This window comes from Mobula hypostoma, chromosome 5, assembly GCF_963921235.1.
Source record: "Mobula hypostoma chromosome 5, sMobHyp1.1, whole genome shotgun sequence".
Lineage (NCBI taxonomy): Eukaryota > Metazoa > Chordata > Chondrichthyes > Myliobatiformes > Myliobatidae > Mobula > Mobula hypostoma.
Genome location: NC_086101.1, coordinates 107,461,522 through 107,478,284, shown reverse-complemented (window position 1 = coordinate 107,478,284; position 16,763 = coordinate 107,461,522). Strand labels below are relative to the sequence as shown.

Genomic DNA, 16,763 nt, shown 5'->3' with positions numbered 1-16,763 from the left:
CAGTTCTGCCAGATGGAAGAGGGTGGCGGTGCAGAGGAACTGGTTGGGTCATTTGTTGAGAAAGAAGTGGAGAAATTTGAGGCCTTCTTGACAGGGGACAGAAGTGTACAGGGACTGAACATCCATGGTGAAGATGAGGTGGTCAGGGACAGGGAATTGTAAGTAACTGAGGAGACTGAGGGGATGTGAAACATCGTAGGTGTAGGTGTGAAGGGACTGAACCGGGGGATAGAATCAAATCGAGACATGAGGACACGAGTTCAGTGGGGCAGGAGCAGGCAGAGACAGTAGGCCTAGCTGGACAGTTAAGTTTGTGGATCTTGGTTAGAAGCGAGCAGCACAGGGTAATGAAATGATGTGTTTGATGGCAGTGGTTGGGAGTTCTCCAGAGTGGTTGAGGTTAGTGATGGTGTCGGAAACAGTTTTCCGATGGTGTGGAGTGGGGTCCTTTTCAAGTGGTAGGACTTAGGAGTGTCTGAGAGATGTCGCCTGGCCTCAGCAAGTAGAGGTCAGTGCATCACACTGCAACTTTGTCTGCGGGTCCAATGGCGAAGTTGGGATGGTGCAGAGAGGGTAAGGAGAGAGGAGAGCTGATGTTGAGATGGTTGATGTATTGTTGGCAATCTGAGGTGAACAGGTCCAGCACAGGTGGAGAACCAGAGCGGGCTATCCAAGGTGATGAGGAGGGTTGGAAGTGGGTGAAGAGGTCATTGGTGTGGGGTGGGGGATTCTTGCCAGAGAGCTGAGCTTGGAGTAGGAGAAGATGGGAGAAGAGCTTGGCGTCGTGTCAAGAGCAGAAATACAATTACAAGTTGTGTTCAGTTACAGAGCCAAGATCAATTACAAGCAACGATTCAATCAGAGGATCAAGGTTCTTGACTTCATTAGAGACACAAGTTGATAGAACTTGGTCACAATCTCTGATTGAATCAGACTCAGGTTTAACACCAAAAGCATATATCATGGAATTTGTTGTTAAGCAACTTTGCCAAGTACAATATTAAAAACTGTAAATTACAGTGACAAGTATATACATATGTATATACTGTGTATATTAAAAAAGTCAAATTAAGTAAGTAACTCAAAAAGACAAAAAATGCAGTGAGGTAGTGTTCATGGGTTAATTGTCCATTCAGAAATCGGATGGCAGAGGGGAAGATGCTGTTCCTGAATCCATAGAGCAATAGGCCATCTGGCCCATCGAGTCTGCTCCACCAGATTGTCATGGCTGCTCCATTTCTCTCTCAGCCCCGATCTCCTGCCTTCTCCCCCAGTATCCCTTCGTGCCCTGACTAATCAAGGATCTATCAACCTCTGCCTTAAATATACCCAATGACTTGGCCTCCACAGCCACCTGTGGAAACAAATTCCACAGATTCACCACCTTCTGGCTAAGGAATCGTTGAGTGGGCCTTCAGGTTCCTGTTGGTAACAATGAGAAGAGGGCATGTCCTGGGTGATGGGGGCCTTAATGATGGATGCCGCCATTTTGAGGCATCGCTCCTTGAAGATGTCCTGGATGCTGGGGAGGCCAGTACCCATGATGGAGCTGACTGATTAGGCTTAATGACGGACCATGGTTGTTACAGCTTAATACGAGTCTCAGGCATGATTATGACATTTACAGGCTGATTATAGTTTTATTACTGTCCCTGACTTGATTATAGGCTCTGATTGTTATGTTTTGATTACAATCCTCGGTTTGATTACAGGCTCTGATTGTTATGTTTTGATTACAATCCTCGGTTTGATTACAGGCTCTGATTGTTATGTTTTGATTACAATCCTCGGTTTGATTACAGGCTCTGATTGTTATGTTTTGATTACAATCCTCGGTTTGATTACAGGCTCTGATTGTTATGTTTTGATTACAATCCTCGGTTTGATTACAGGCTCTGATTGTTATGTTTTGATTACAATCCTCGGTTTGATTACAGGCTCTGATTGTTATGTTTTGATTACAATCCTCGGTTTGATTACAGGCCGGCCATTGCCACTCAGACGCAGAGCCTGCTGGTTGCTATGGTTCGACTGGTGGGACGGCCCCGGTTACCATGGTTTCCTATTCCCACCCACTTGCAGCCTGGATAAGATCATGCAGGTGAAAAACCAGTGTCAATGTGGAAGGTCCGGTTCTCCCAGTTCTGACCAACCTTCCGGAACCTTTTGATGTACCTGTATACAGATTGGCTCGCTTGGAAACTCTGAGTCCCTCTCAATGCTTGTTTGTCAAATCGCCACGTTAAGCTCATCCCGGGGGCGGGCAGTCAATACGCTGGGAAGAGTCCAGCACACAATCATGGGACGGGGGCAGAATCCCCAACATATCCCAGCAGGTGGAAAAATTCTGGAGCCGAGGACCCAGGGGTTTGAGGATTGCCAGTGTCAGAGCAACGGGAACTGGCGGGGGGGGGGGCGGGAGTTGCTGATTTACCATTGGCTTTATTTGTTTCATCTCCTTCGAAACATACTGTGTCACTGATCAACACAGTCCGAGGATTGTGCCGGGGAGAGCCCAGCAAGTGTTGTCAAACTTCCGGAGCTAACGTAGCCCGCCCACAACTGCAGAGTTTCTTGTTTACAATTCCCAGTATTTTTTACGGAGATACGGCCCAACGAGTCCGCGCCGCCCGATTACACCCCTGTGACCAATTGACCATAGGTCTTTGGCCTGTGGGAGGAAACCGGAGCACCTGGAGGAAACCCACACGGTCACCGGGAGAACGTACAAACCCCTTGCGGGCAGCGGTGAGAATTGAACTGGCACTGGCCGCTACGTGATCGTGCTGCGATGGTAGAAGAGATCACGGGGGGTTGAGGGGTGGGGGAAGAAGGTGACAGAGGGTGATCTTGGAGGTGACGAGAAGCCTTGGCCAATGGTGAGGGATCCTGGTGACATCACTCTGAGAACACTGCACCGTCACCCAGAGGGAGTGACTCAGGGTGCTCTCCACAGGGAATCTGCTGACGTCGTGGGGAAGAGCGCCTTTCTGTTTACACACACTACAGTTTCAGTTACGCGTCAGTCACATGCGTGTGGGGGTGGGGGGGTGAAACATCTTGGCAGGATGAGGGAGAGACGGAGAAAGAGATGGAAAACAAGAAAGAACAGTAAAGAGAGAGAGAGAGAGAGGCAGAAATATGCAGCAAACCGAAGCCAAATTCAAATTTGCCATCATCTGAACAAGTACATGTCAGCACAAGTGAAAAACCTATTTGCTGCAGCATCTCAGGCATAGAACATCAGATAAGCAGCCATTCACAAGAAAAACGTAAATTAACTGTAAATCATAGATAATTTTTACAGGGACAAACACAACTGGAACACAATAAATTGCATATTAGGCAGAGTATTGTGAACAGTAATATACAGATAGAACAGAGAGCAGCACAGGCCCTTGGGTCCACGAAGCTGTGCCAACCTTTTAATCTACTCTAAAATCCATCTAATCCTTCCCTTCCATTTACCTGTTATCTACGTGCCTATCTAAGAGTTTCTTAAATGTTTCCCGCTGCTGCCCGTAAGGAATTTGTGTGTTCTCCGTAACCCTGTGGGGTTCCTCTGGGCGGTCCAGAGTCCTCCCACAGTCCAAAGACACATGGGTTAGTAGCTTAATTGGTCCTGTGATTAGGTTAGGGTTGAATCGGAGGGTTTCTGGGTAGAGCAGCTCGAAGGGAGTATTCTGCACCCTATCTCAATAAACAGTCAAGAAAATAAATAAATACCTACGTCTACCACCGCCCACGGCAGCATGTTCCACATGCTCTGCACTCTCTGTGTAAGAAAATTTTCACCAAACATCTTCCCCTATACTTTCCTCCAATCACCTTCAAATCATTCCCCCCCCCCAACATTAGCCTTTAGCCCTGGGGAAAAAAGTCTCTTTTGATAGAAAAATAGTTACTTTGATAATAAATTTACTTTGAACCTTGAATTTGAATTTGAATTTCAATTGCTGTTTGTTTTCCCCCAAAACATTTGACATCATGCACTTGCATACGAATTTGGTATGGCTATATACAGAACCCAGGTTCGCATATTCTATTGACTTACTATGAATCACGGGGAGCACATACAAACTCCTTACTGACGGTGGTGGGAATTGAACCCGGGTCACTGGTACCGTAAAGCGTTGTGCTAACCACTACGCTACTGTGACGGCCAATCTGTATGGGTGGCGTGGAAAGGTTCTTCACTGTGACAATAATAAAACCGAAGGACCTGGTGGCTCCAAGCTGCCCTGACGAGGCCACACAGCTGGACAGATGTGCAAGAGTGCCAGAGGGCATGCCCAGAGTGGCTGGCAAACACCACCCCCCGTGGCCACAAACACCTGGATCGGAACCAGAATAAAGTCAGAAACACGCAACAGGTCAAGCAGCATCTGCGGGGACGGGAGAGAGTTTATGTTCCAGGGCAATTGAAAGCTTATGGAGAGAAAGCAGGAGAATTCCCATTTATCACAGCTTCACTGGAGGCTGGAGCCCGGAAGTGGCCTGTGCGTGGGTGGGTGGATGGACAGGAAGAAAGGAAGGGGCTTGTTCTGCTGTTGTTGTTCTGCCAAACACTTGAGGACGTACATTGACACTTGCAGGGCTGCCCTCAGCACATCTTAAGGTTCCAGGATTAGGTTTAATATCACTGGCAATATGTCGTGAAATTTGTGGTTTTATGGCAGCGGTACATTGCCACACACAATAAAAAAACTATAAATTCTAGTAAGTGTACACATATATGTAATTAAATAACTAGTGCAAAAAGAGAGGAAAACTGGTGAGGTGGTGTTCATGGGTTCAATGTCCATTCAGGAATCGGATGGCAGAGGAGAAGCTGTTCCTGAATCGCTGAGTGTGTGCCTTCAGGCTCCTGTACCTCATCCTGATGGTAGCAATGAGAAGAGGGCACGTCCTGGGTGGTTGAGGGTTTTTCATGATGGATGCCAGCTTTTTGGGGCATCCCTTCTGAAGATGTTCGCTGTGCTGGGGAGGCTCGTGCCCATGAGGGAGCCAGCTGAGTTTGCAACCCCCTGCAGAGGCCCCCCAACACCAGGCGGTGATACAGCCAGTGAGAACGCCCTCCACAGTACATCGGTAGCAATTTGCAAGTGTCTAGCTGATAACGCAAACAATGCATTTCACTGTATGTTTCATGTAGTGAATAAATGGATTATAATGGGAGACCAGACAGGTTGGGACTGTTTCCTCTGAGTGAAGGAGGCTGAAGGGTGGCTTTACGCAGGTTTATAAGGTCCTTATGGGTATAGATAAGCCGGCTGGTGGCATAGTGGCATCAGCGTCGGACCTCGGAGCGAAGGCTCCCGAGTTCAAATCCAGCCGGCTCCCTTGCATGCTTTCCATCTGTGCTGGGTTGAGCATCGAGCTAGTAACTCGGCCTCGTAAAAATTAGAAAGCCTGCTAAAAAAAAATGCCATCACGACAGTGTCCCAATGACTTCACTCAGAGTTAAGGGCTTTCTTCATCTTCTTCTCTGGCATAGATAAGTTGGATGGAGACAATTAGAGGGCACAGGTTTGTGTGAGTGAAAGAGCACTACAGCACAGAAACAGGCCATTCAGCCCATCCAGTCTATACTAGCCATTAGTCCTGTCAACCGGCACTAGTACCATAGCCCTGCACACCCCTGCCATCCCTGTACTTAACCAAATGTCTCTTAAATGTTGAAACTGAACCACCTCCACCAGCAGCTCATTCCACACTCCCCTTGAATGTTTCACCTTTCGCGGGGAGAGGTTTAGGGGAATCTGAGGGACAGAGGAAGCTAGGTGTGTGCAACGAGTGCCAGAGGAAGTGGTTGAGACAGGAACAAGAACAGCATTTCAAAGGTACTTGGACGATTACACGGATTGGAAAGGTTTTGAAGGATTATGGGCTAAACGTAGACTAGGAACTCAGTCAGCAGAGATGACCTGGTTTGAAGACCTGATTCCATGCCATATGACCCCATGATTCCTTCCCCCTCCCCACCATCAAACTCTTGTCAATTCACCGTTCCAGACTGAGGAAAGACCATAAAACATGGGAGCAGAACTAGGCCATTCAGCCCATTGAGCCTGCTCCACTACTGTATTCTAATATGGCTGATTTATTTTCCCCTTCAGCCCCATTCTCCTGCCTTCTACCCGTAACTAAAGAAATTTGGCCTGTCCCCTAAAACCCTCACTAATTCTTATAGATGCACCGTAGGAAGTATTCTTCTAGGGTGCATCACAACCTGGTATGGAAGTTGTCCTGTCCAAGACCAGAAGAAGCTGCAGAAGATTGTGAACATGGCGCAATACATCACACAAACCAATCTTCCGTCCTTGGACTCACTTTACACCGCACGCTGTTGGAGCAGTGCTGCCAGGATAATCAAGGACACGACCCATCCAGCCAGGAAGGCTCAGGAGCTTAAAGACTTGTACGGCCAGATTTGGGAACAGCTTCTTTCCAACTGTGATAAGACTGCTGAACGGATCCTGACCTTGATCTGGGCCATACCCTCCAATATCCGGACCTGCATCTCGGTTTTTTTGCACTACCTTACTTTCCATTTTCTATTTATGATTTATAATTTAATATTTACTATCGACTTGTACTCCAGGGAGTGTGAAGCACAGAATCAAGTATCGCCGTGATGATTGTGTGTTCTAGTATCAATTGTTTGGCGACAATAAAGTATAAAGTAACCTTTGACACCCCAACTAATCAAGAACCTATCAACTTCTGCTTTAAATACACCGAATGACTTGGCCTCCACAGCCGTCCATGGCAATGAATTTCGCAGATTCAACACCCTCTGCTAAAAGAAATTTCTCCTCATCTCTGTTATAAAGGGACGTCCTTCTATTCTGGGGCTGTGCCCTCTGGGCTTAGACTCCCCCACAACACTTGAAAACATAAGTTCCAGGGAAAAGTTGAATAGATTAGGACTTCATTCTCTGGAATGTTGAGAATGAGAGGAGATTTGATAGAGGTATACAAAATTATGAGGGGTATCGATTGGGTAAATGCAAGCAGGTATTTTTCACTGAGAATGGCAGAGGCCTGAACTCATAGGTTAAGGGGGAAGCTGAAATATTTAAGGGGAATCAGAGAGGGAACTTTCTCACTCAGAGGGTTGTGAGAGTGTGGAACGAGCTGCCAGCGGAAGTGGCAGTTGTGGGTTTGATTGCAACGTTTAAGAGAAGTCTGGATAAGTACATGGCCAGGAGGGTCAGGGAGAGCTATGGTCTAGATGTGAATCAATAGGACCAGCCAGAATAACAATTTGGTGCCTAGGGCACTATGGCAGTTTCTGTGCTGTTGTGTTCTGCAACTCAAGAAACCTCCTCACTCCCACCTACGTGTGGGCCTTTCAACACTGAGTAGGTTTCAGTGAAATCTGACAGGTGACTCTCCTCCTCTCTCCCTTCATTCATCCGCTCTCTAAACTGGACCCAACCCTGCAATTATTTGCACACCGCCGCCACTCAGTTTCATGAGATTGCACCTGGTTCCTACAAACAATCCAAACTTGTCCCCAAACTAAGTTAACTTGAAACTCACCGGTCAGAGTGAAGTTAGGGTGTCGGTGACCCCTCCCCTCCTCACCCGGGAGGTGAAGGGATGGGTTTGAGGAAGCCAGCTTATTCGGGGTCGGGGGGAGAGTGGAGTGTGTCCGGGACTCTCATCGAGCTCCTGTGGTCTCGATAAAATTCGGTCGGAGGCGAGAGGCGCCTTCCTGCGCTGAAGGAGAACCCTCTCCGCCGGACCCCTCCTCCAACCCCTGAATCATCGGCGAAACCAGGTGATTGGGGTCATCGTCACGTGGCTGACACCCCGTGGGATCTTGCCGTTCCTCCGGGCTCTAAACAGTGGCGGAGTCTAAAGTTCAACAAATCCTTAATATTATGAAGGAAATGTCGGCAGCATGTCTGTGTGTGTGTGTTTTTTACGGTTGTTTTGTCTGTTACGTTGGCTGAAACCACGGGAGCGCGCAGTGGATGCCTTCCGTGCCGAAACTCGGGCGGTTTCCCAACCGAAACCCGACGCGCGTCCCCGAGGAGGCGGGGCGCGCCCCCGCGGCTCCTCCAGTTAAAAACAGGTGAAGGTGGGGCTATTGCAGGTAGAAGAAAGCGGCGTTGGTACGGAACAGATCAGAAAAGGGTCGGCTCCAGCACTCCACAACTTTTCGTCAGCTCGTTGATTTCAGGTTAATTTCGGCGCCGGTAGCGAGAGAGAGGGAACCGATGGCGAACGCGGGGCTTCAGATGTTGGGGTTTGTCCTCGCCTTGCTCGGCTGGATCGCCGTGGTGGCCAGCACCATCATGCCTCAGTGGAAAATGTCGAGTTACGCTGGTGATAACATTATCACGGCGCAGGCGGTGTACCAGGGACTGTGGATGAACTGCGTGTTTCAGAGCACCGGACAAATGCAGTGCAAGGTGTACGACTCCATCCTAGCGCTGGGAGGTGAGCGAGTGGCGCAGGTGTTAGACCTCTGGGCTGTGTTACTAGGGTCAGTGATACGGTTAGAACCGGTTTGGACCCGTTTACGTGGGTCTGTGCTGGGGTTTGTAGTGGTCATGGGCGGGAGGGGTAAACAATGAAGCGGGTTTCTGTTTGTTTGAACAAGATCCCCCTGGCGGTTAAGCAGCTCTCTTCACCTCCCTCCCCCGGTGTTATTTTACCCAAACACTCCATAAATTGTTAATCCTCTACATTGAAGGTGGCAAGTTATCAAACGTGTTTTAAGGCCCATTCCCTACCCCCGGTGTGATCTACTTTACTGGAGTTCTCTTCCCCCCCCCCCGAGTCTGGGAATAAAACAAAGGAATCTGGGGTCGGGGGCAGGCACCTATTCTGTCCCGGACCCGTCCCGTCTGCGTCGCGGAATCCGATTGTTTAGAAATTGGGAAAGCGCTCTGATTTTTGCAGACTCGTTCCGTTGAGGCATTTTTCCTATTTATTTTGTCTTATCGCGTTGGTTAAACTTACACAACTGTTGATAAAAGCGCTTGGGGCCAGATTAGGAATGAAAATGATACCACAGGTCCTTAACGGGCGTTCGCGGGAGACCAGAGCTGGCCGTGGAGAGGATCTTCTCGTGGCCGATGGGTGGTGGTGTTACCTGTCCCTTTAAGGATTTGGTTTTGGGGGGTGAACTATGTACTGAGAGGGTCCTGGCTGTTGTGCGTTCGTTCCGGAGCCGCTTAACCTCCACCCTCCGCTTTCCTGGGGCTCTGGGTGCGTCTCCGACAGGTAGATCGGAGCGAGATTCCGGTCTCCCGTCCGTTCCTCGGTTCCCTTCGCGTCCCCACCCGCGGAAAATGATCCTCACTTCTCTCCGACTGAGTTTCTTTCTCCTCTTCTCTTCCCCCCCCCCCGGAGGGTAGGTGTTTAGGGAGAGAGGAATATCTCCTCGTTTCCTGTTTGATTTGGGGGTCCTGTGAACCCCCCCAAGCTAGTTTGCCCCGTAACTGCGAGCCTTCATGTAAGCTGCCCCTACCCCAGCCCTGGACCCTCTTGCTGTGTCTCCTGAACTGTTGGAGAGAGTTCCTGTTTTGAGAGGGAGCGGGAGGGGATGGGGGGGGATGCTGAGTCCGATTTGAACGAGGAAATACCCGAGCGGACATGGCCAATTATGCGGTGGGGAGGAGGGAGGGTTTAGACCCAGGACGTGGCGCCCCAGGTGCGCAGCGGAGCCCACCCCGCCACCTTGCGGGCGGTTTCAGTGAAGATCCTTTACGGAGGTGGAGAAGGGTTAAGGCGGTGACCCGCGGGGGAACTGCGGCCAGCTGAGCGGTTCTCCGGCCCCCGCAAGGCGGGGAGCGCTCTCTCCCAGTGCGGAACAAGGAGAGAAGTCACTTCCCAGTATTGCAGGTTTCTGGAAAGAAATTTCAAGTATTTCTAGATTGAGATGTCTAAGGCGATAAGAGGTGTAGATCAATTAGATAGCCAGACACTTTTTTTCCCGTCAGGGCAGAAATGGCTAATCCGAGGGAGGCATTGTTTTAAAATGATTGGAGGAAAGTGTGGGGGGGGGGTGAGTGAAATTTAGAGGGTTTTTTTTACACCAAATTTGGTGGGTTCATGGAACGCACTGACAACGGGTTGTGGAGGAGGTGGATACATCGGGGGCATTTCGATCGGAAGGTGGAGGAAAGGGTTAGATTGGTCTTGCAGTAGGTTAAAAGGCCAGCACATTGTGGGCCGAAGGGCCTGTACTGTGCTGTAATGTTCTGAGCACCCCCCCGCCTCTATTTTCTTCCCCCTCTGATAACACTTTGCAGCTGTACATGAACAAGACACGAGGTTAATCTCTGAAATGATCACATTCAGATTATCTGCGGTGCATACATGGAAACAGGAAAGTGTGTCTCAGAGCTGGGGCCTTTGTCCTCCTGTCCCTGGCTCGGGCTCAGGTGCTGGAAGTCTTGAGCTGCCCATAAAAACACGGGAGGAACTCCACAGCTTGGGCAGCATTAATGGGGGGGGGGTCAACGGTCAACATTTTACGTTGAGATGTCATTCTCCATAGATGCTGCCTGACTTGCCGAGTTCCTCTGGCATTTTGTTTGATTGCAAAGTGCCCATTCCAGTTGTGTGAAGAGCTGGATGTTTGTACCAGCCAATTACTTCCCCCACTGTCTTGCTTGCTTCATGCTGACTGTGGAAGGTTAACTGGTTAACCAGGAGTGTTGAAATCCAGTAAAGTATAAACTGGTAGTTAGACTGTGACCACACTGTTCCCCTTGCCTTGGTTCCACTTCCCCTCCAACCGCAGGTAATCAGCTCCAACATTCACCCACTTGCAGCATGTCTAACAGAGGCATCTGGAGTTGCTGCAGTGCTTGGAGTGAGATTGGGAAGAGAATGCAGTTACTTCCCGCCCTGAATTTTGAGGGATAATCCAATGGCCTTATGGTTTGGTTTTTAGTTTCCTGTTTTTTTTAGTTGACTGGGTTTAATTTGCATGGGGTGTGATTTGAATTGTTCTCTAGATCAGTCTTGCCTTTGGTTACTTTTCCAAAGGCACTGTGTCACCTTCTATTTATAGAGTTGCCTGGTTAGACAAAGGCTGCTCTAACTCTTGTACTAGACAGATGTGGGTACACTTTTCCTCATTGATGTGGTATGTAGTTCCCCTGTGGACCATCTCTTGGAAGACTAATTCTGTTCTTTCCCAGAAATGGGGCAGCAGATTGTATTTAATATAGTAGAATACCAGCACGGGTAGTGAGGTGCTTTACAGCATCAGCGATTGGAGTTCAATTCCTGCTGGTATGTACATTCTCCCCACGATCTCCTTGTGACGATGTAGGTTTCCTCTGGGTGCTCTGGTTTCCTCCCACATTTTGAAGACATATTGCTCTATTGCCAGAAGAATGGCGTCACGGGCAGGCTGCCCCCAGCACAATCTCAACTGTCATCGCTGGTCATTGATGCAAGTCTCCTTTTACTGTAGGTTTTGATGTGCCACCACTGATCTGCCTTCCTTCTGCAAAGGGGCTGGGGCCAGGGCTATGGGCTGATTCATGGAGTTGAACCATTGGTTGGAGGGCAATGACAGAGGCCCTTTGGCCCATCTAGTCCATGCTTGCACCACCCTCCCATCCACAGTTCTCTTAAATGTTGCAATCAAACCCACGTCCACCACTACTGCTGGCAGCTAATTCCATGCTTGCACCAGCTTCTGAGTGGAGAAGTTCAATCACAGGCTCCCCTTAAATATTTCACCTTTCATCCTTGACCTATAGCTCCGAGTCGTAATCCTGCCCAACCTCAGAATGGGGGGAGTTGGGTATAGGGACCATCTCCTGCAATCCTCTTGGGGGAAGGGCTGTAAGTGGGCACCAAGATACCACAGGCATGTGCTTTCTGGATTTGGGGATGGAGGTCCAAACAGACATGGGGTACTGGGTAATGGGTGTGAGCAGATTTTGTGGGCTGTTTTGGTCCTCTTGTGCTGGCAGGAGGTTCCTGAGGATGATCCCAGGACTGGAAAGGTTAATGTATGAGGAGTGTTTGATATCGCTGGGCCCGTACTCACTGGAGTTTAGAAAAATGAAAGGTGGTTGGGGGGGTGGGGGTGATGAAATCTCATTGAAAACTACTGCATGTTGAAAGGCCGAGAGGGAGAGGATGCTCCCTGTAGTAGAACCAGAGAGTACAGCCCCAGAATAGAGGGACGTCCTTTTAGAACAGAGCTGAGGAGGGATTTCTTTAGCCTGAATCTGGAATTCATTGCCACAGGTGGCTGTGGAGGACGTTATTGGGTATATTTAAAGTAGAGGTTCAGAGGTTCTTGAGTGAGGGTGGAGAATGGGGTTGAGAGGGAAAATAAATTAGCCATGATAAATCAGAATGACAGAAAGGACTTGAGAGGCCAAACAGCCTGTTTTTTCCTTTCCTTTATGGCCCACAAGACTCCATTACACCCCCCCCCCCCCGTGCACCCGGTGATCTCTGGTCTGGGTTCTAACAAGTTCTCCTTCTCTTCCAGCATCGCTGCAGGCAACCCGAGCGTTAATGGTGGTGGGTATCGTGGTGGGTGTCCTGGCCCTTGGCATCAGCACTGTGGGCATGAAGTGCACCAAGTGTGGGAGTGACGACAAGACCCGGAAAGCCCGCATCGCCATGGGCGGGGGCATCGCCTTCATCCTGGCAGGTGAGCACTGCTCCTGTCCCCCACCCAGCGGGGGGAGCCTCCCAGACAGAGTTGGGGGGTGTGGGAGAGGGTGCAATTTACACCCCCCAAATAGTTCAGATTCATAGTTGTTTGTTTGTTGAATGAGATGGGCTGAATGATTTTTTTGCTGTCGTGCCCTATAGTGATATGTACAGTCTGTGTTGGCTACCAAACGCCCCAGGGATGTGTTTCGACCTCAGGACGCAATGACTTTGCTTTGGTCTCCAGGCCTTGTGCCTCCTGCCCGCACGGACCTCCACCTCGGCTCCAAACCAAGTGGGGGGGGGAAGAAGGGTAATTGGGCCCCCTCTTTGCAGTCTGTGTGCCTTGACCTATCATATCCATAGACCTTAAGTCATAGCAGAATCAGGCCATTCGGCCCATTGAGTCTGCTCCACCATTCCATCATGGCCAATTTATTATGCCCCTCAACCCCATTCTCCTACCTTCTCTCCATAACCCTTGGTGCTCTGACTAATCAAGAAGCCAACAACCTCCATTTTAAATATACCCAACGACTTGGCCTCCACAGCCATCTGTGGTAATGAATTCCACAGATTCACCACCCTCTGGATTGAGAAATTCCTCCTCATCTGTTCTAAAGGACATCCATCTATTGCGAGTCTGTGCCCTCTGGTCCTAGACTGTCCACTATAGGAGATATCCCCTCTATCCAAGACTTTCACTATTCAGTTGGTTTCAATGAGATCCCTCGTCAATCTTCTGAACTCCAGTTCAGCTGCACAACCTGGGAGAATAAATTTCCCTTTCACTGAAAGACTTCCCCTGCCCTTGGGTTCATTTCGTGGACATGGAAATATGGAGTGTGTTGAAACGAATGCAGCCTATGGATGTGCAGAGTTGGCCTACAAGAGTCACCACACGGTCCTGCACTGAGAGAGCACGTGCACAATAGAACACACAGGACAGGCCCTTCGGCCCACAGTGCTGTGCTGAACCAATTCAACTGGCCAACTAAACTAATCCCTTCTGCCACATCCTTCCATTTCCTGCACATTCATGTGCCTATCTAAATGTCTGTTAAAACCCTCTACCACCACCCAGGCACCCACCACCTTTTATATATAAAAAAAACAAACAAACAAACTTGCCCCTTACATCTCCTTTAAAATTGCCCCCTCTTGCCTTAAATACCCTCTGGTATTAGGCATTTCCATGCTTGGGAGGGAAAAGATGCTCCCTGTCTACTCTATCTATGCCTCTCAATCTTGTAAACCTCAACCAGATCTCCCCTCAGCCTCTTCTGCACCCTCTCCAAAGTCTCAACGTTCTCCCTATAAAGGGGGCAACAGGACTGTACACAATACTCCAGATATGGCCTAACTAGAGTTTATAAAGTTGCAACACAACCTCCTGACCCTTGAACTCGGTGCTTTGACTAATAAAAACAAGCATTCCACAAGTCTTAACCACCTTATCTACCTGTGTAGAATCAAGAATCTTGCCCCTAACAGTGTACCGTCTCCTTGCATCTGACCTTGCAAAGTGCAACACCTCACACTTACCTGGGCTAAACTCCATCCGCCATTTCTCAGCCTATGTATACAACTGATCTATAGTGTGCTGTATTCTTTGCCAGTCTTCTACACTATTTACAGCTCCAATCTTGCTAAAATCTACAAACTAACCCGCCCATCTGCATTTTCACCTGGGTCATTTACGTGTTTGTGATGTCCCAGCACACATCCCTGCGGAACTCCACTAATCAGAGACCCGCAGCTCGGATTAGTCCCTCACCCAAGACCCTCTGTCTTGTATGGGCTGAATGGCTCCCCACGATGGGATTGTGGTCTGCGTAAGCCAGTTCTGAATCTAAACCATCCATTTGCTGTGGAATCCATTCTTCTTAATCTTCTGGATGAGCAAAGCCATGCTGGCTCGCCATAATTAGACTATGGGTTTCCAAATGCTTGTATCCTTAAGATTCCTCTCCACCACTGTTGTGAAGATCCCTGGTTTCCAGGATTAACCCTGGTTCACTTGAATAAAGGAACAACGCTGGCTACTCCAGTTCTCCTGGACCTTGCCTGTGTCTAGAGAGGTCACACAGATATTGCCTGTGTTTAGAGAGGTCACAAAGTCCTGAGGTTGACTCTGATCTGATCTGTTTCCCTCTCCCTCCCTCCCTCTCTCCTCCAGTCTGCCCCCACCCCATGTTCCTGTTTATACTTTGAGTGTCTTGTGTGCCATTTGGCCCTTCTACTCCCTGTGGGAAGGAAATTGAGGGCTTTAACTCCATAATTAAGAGAAATTGTCACTTCTTGGGGTAAGGATGTTTCTGTCTTAAACCCCCTGTAACTTCTTGCCTCTCCTCCACAGGTCTCTGTGTACTGATTGGCGCCTCCTGGTATGGCAATCAGATTGTGAAAGACTTCTACAACCCATTCACTCCTGTCAACACAAAGTAAGTCCTTCCCGATGACTGCATGGTGGGGAGGGGAGGGGAAGGGAGGCTTGAGGTGGCAGGGGTTGGGCACCTCCCGGTGGGACTGGCAGCCTCTTGCAAAACTCCTCAGTGCCAGGCTGGTTTGTGCTTGGTACCTGGTGCCTGTCCCACCGAGGGCTTGGGCTGTAGGTGCAGGAGATGGGGAAGAATGTTTCCCAGGGTGGGAGGGGGCTAGTCTGATAACAGTGGGAGCCTGAGCTGTGTGTTTCCAGGCTAGCGCAAGCAGAGGGTGAATATTGGGGAAATGGGAAGGCTCTGGGGTCTGAGCGATCTGGGGCTCCCCACAATGGGATTGTGGTGTGTGTAACCTCGTCCTGTGCCTCTGACTCTGACCGGTGCTGTAACATCGTTTCCTTTCAGGTACGAGTTTGGGTCTGCGATCTTTGTCAACTGGGCTGGGGCGGCTCTGGTGCTGATCGGCGGTGGGATGTTGAGTTGCTCCTGTCCCGGTAAGGGTGGTGGCTACCCCGCGTCCTACCCGAAATCCAAGGCTCGCTCCAAGGCCTCCAGCAACAAGGAGTTTGTGTGAGGACCAGTCGGTGTCGCAGGTCGGGGGTCATTTGTGAAAAGGAGCATCTCCGGGAACTGTTGATCAAAGATTCTCTGTGACGTGCTGAATGAAGAAGGAATGTTTGTGAATTTAAACGGAACGTTGTACATTTTGTGCTTTGGTTTATTTTAAGCATTTACCTTGCGGATTTTTTTTTTGTTTAGAGGTTTTTTTTAAACTTAGGGGAGGGACTGGGTTTTTGACAGTTTGTGCAGGATTTAATTTTTGTGCTTCGGATGGCTCCGGATGAGATTTGATTCTGCGATTTAAAAAAAATAATGATGTGTTTGGCAAGGGTACTTGAGGGACAAGTTTCAAACTGAGAGACTTGGCAAGCTAGCTTGGCCTGAGAAGACTCAGGCCTTGGCACCATGCCGTGTCTGAATGTATCTTTGGAAGGAGGTGGGGCCGCTCTTCATGCTAGGAAAAAAGATGGACTAATCCTGATTCCATTATCTTGGAACTGGCAACCAGCTACTCTCACCAAACTGTTTCGATCGTCTCTGATACCCCTATCCTGCCCTCAGCACCTCCAAGATGGAATAATACAGTCCATTATCCACTCTGCTGAGGGAGAGAATCGCTCCCGGGGATAATGGTGGGTCCACTTTGAGAGTGGGGACCGCATTCTTTCTCCCCGCCCACTCCCGCTTCTCTGAAAGGTTACAGTTCGTGGCCTGTGACATCCCGGGTGGGGTCAGATTCCTTCAGTGGAAGGCGGGGTGTATCTTGTCAATACTCCCGCCTATACTTGAGGGGTTTTAAAGAGTTATCCGGTTTTATTTAATATATGTGCATGTACATTTCTTTTCTTAAATAAAGTTCATAATCTGCTGATGGTGTGATGTTTTGAGTTCTCTGCGTGCCCTGGGCAGGGGTGGGTCTGCTGTTGGCACTGACAGGCAGATGTTGGGGTTTGAGTTGCTGCTCATCTCTCGATAGATGGGGAGGAGGGTGGAGGAGGAGAGATGGGGGGGGGGACAGAAAGACTTGTGTTCTCTGGAGATCCTCTCCATGTTGACAGAGGGAGAGAGACTTTTGTGTCAGAGGGAGAGATGGTCAAGATAGTCTCA

At 49.3% G+C, this 16,763-nt stretch overlaps 2 protein-coding genes across 2 annotated transcripts in view; one reads left to right on the top strand and one right to left on the bottom strand.

The window, feature by feature from the left end:
- elp5 (elongator acetyltransferase complex subunit 5) overlaps nt 1-7,966 on the bottom strand; it is a 56,723-nt gene extending 48,757 nt beyond the window's left edge. The window contains exon 1 of the mRNA XM_063048718.1: nt 7,549-7,966. The gene's annotated coding sequence lies outside the window, so the exon portion shown is untranslated. The remainder of the gene's footprint in view (nt 1-7,548) is intronic.
- Nucleotides 7,967-8,093: 127 nt separating this feature from the next.
- Nucleotides 8,094-16,519, top strand: LOC134346895 (claudin-7-like). Its single transcript, XM_063048719.1, has 4 exons — nt 8,094-8,454; nt 12,488-12,652; nt 15,014-15,098; nt 15,501-16,519. The coding sequence occupies exons 1-4, from the start codon at nt 8,232-8,234 to the stop codon at nt 15,667-15,669; spliced, it is 642 nt and encodes a 213-aa protein (XP_062904789.1). The 5' UTR covers nt 8,094-8,231; the 3' UTR covers nt 15,670-16,519.
- Nucleotides 16,520-16,763: the final 244 nt, after the last annotated feature.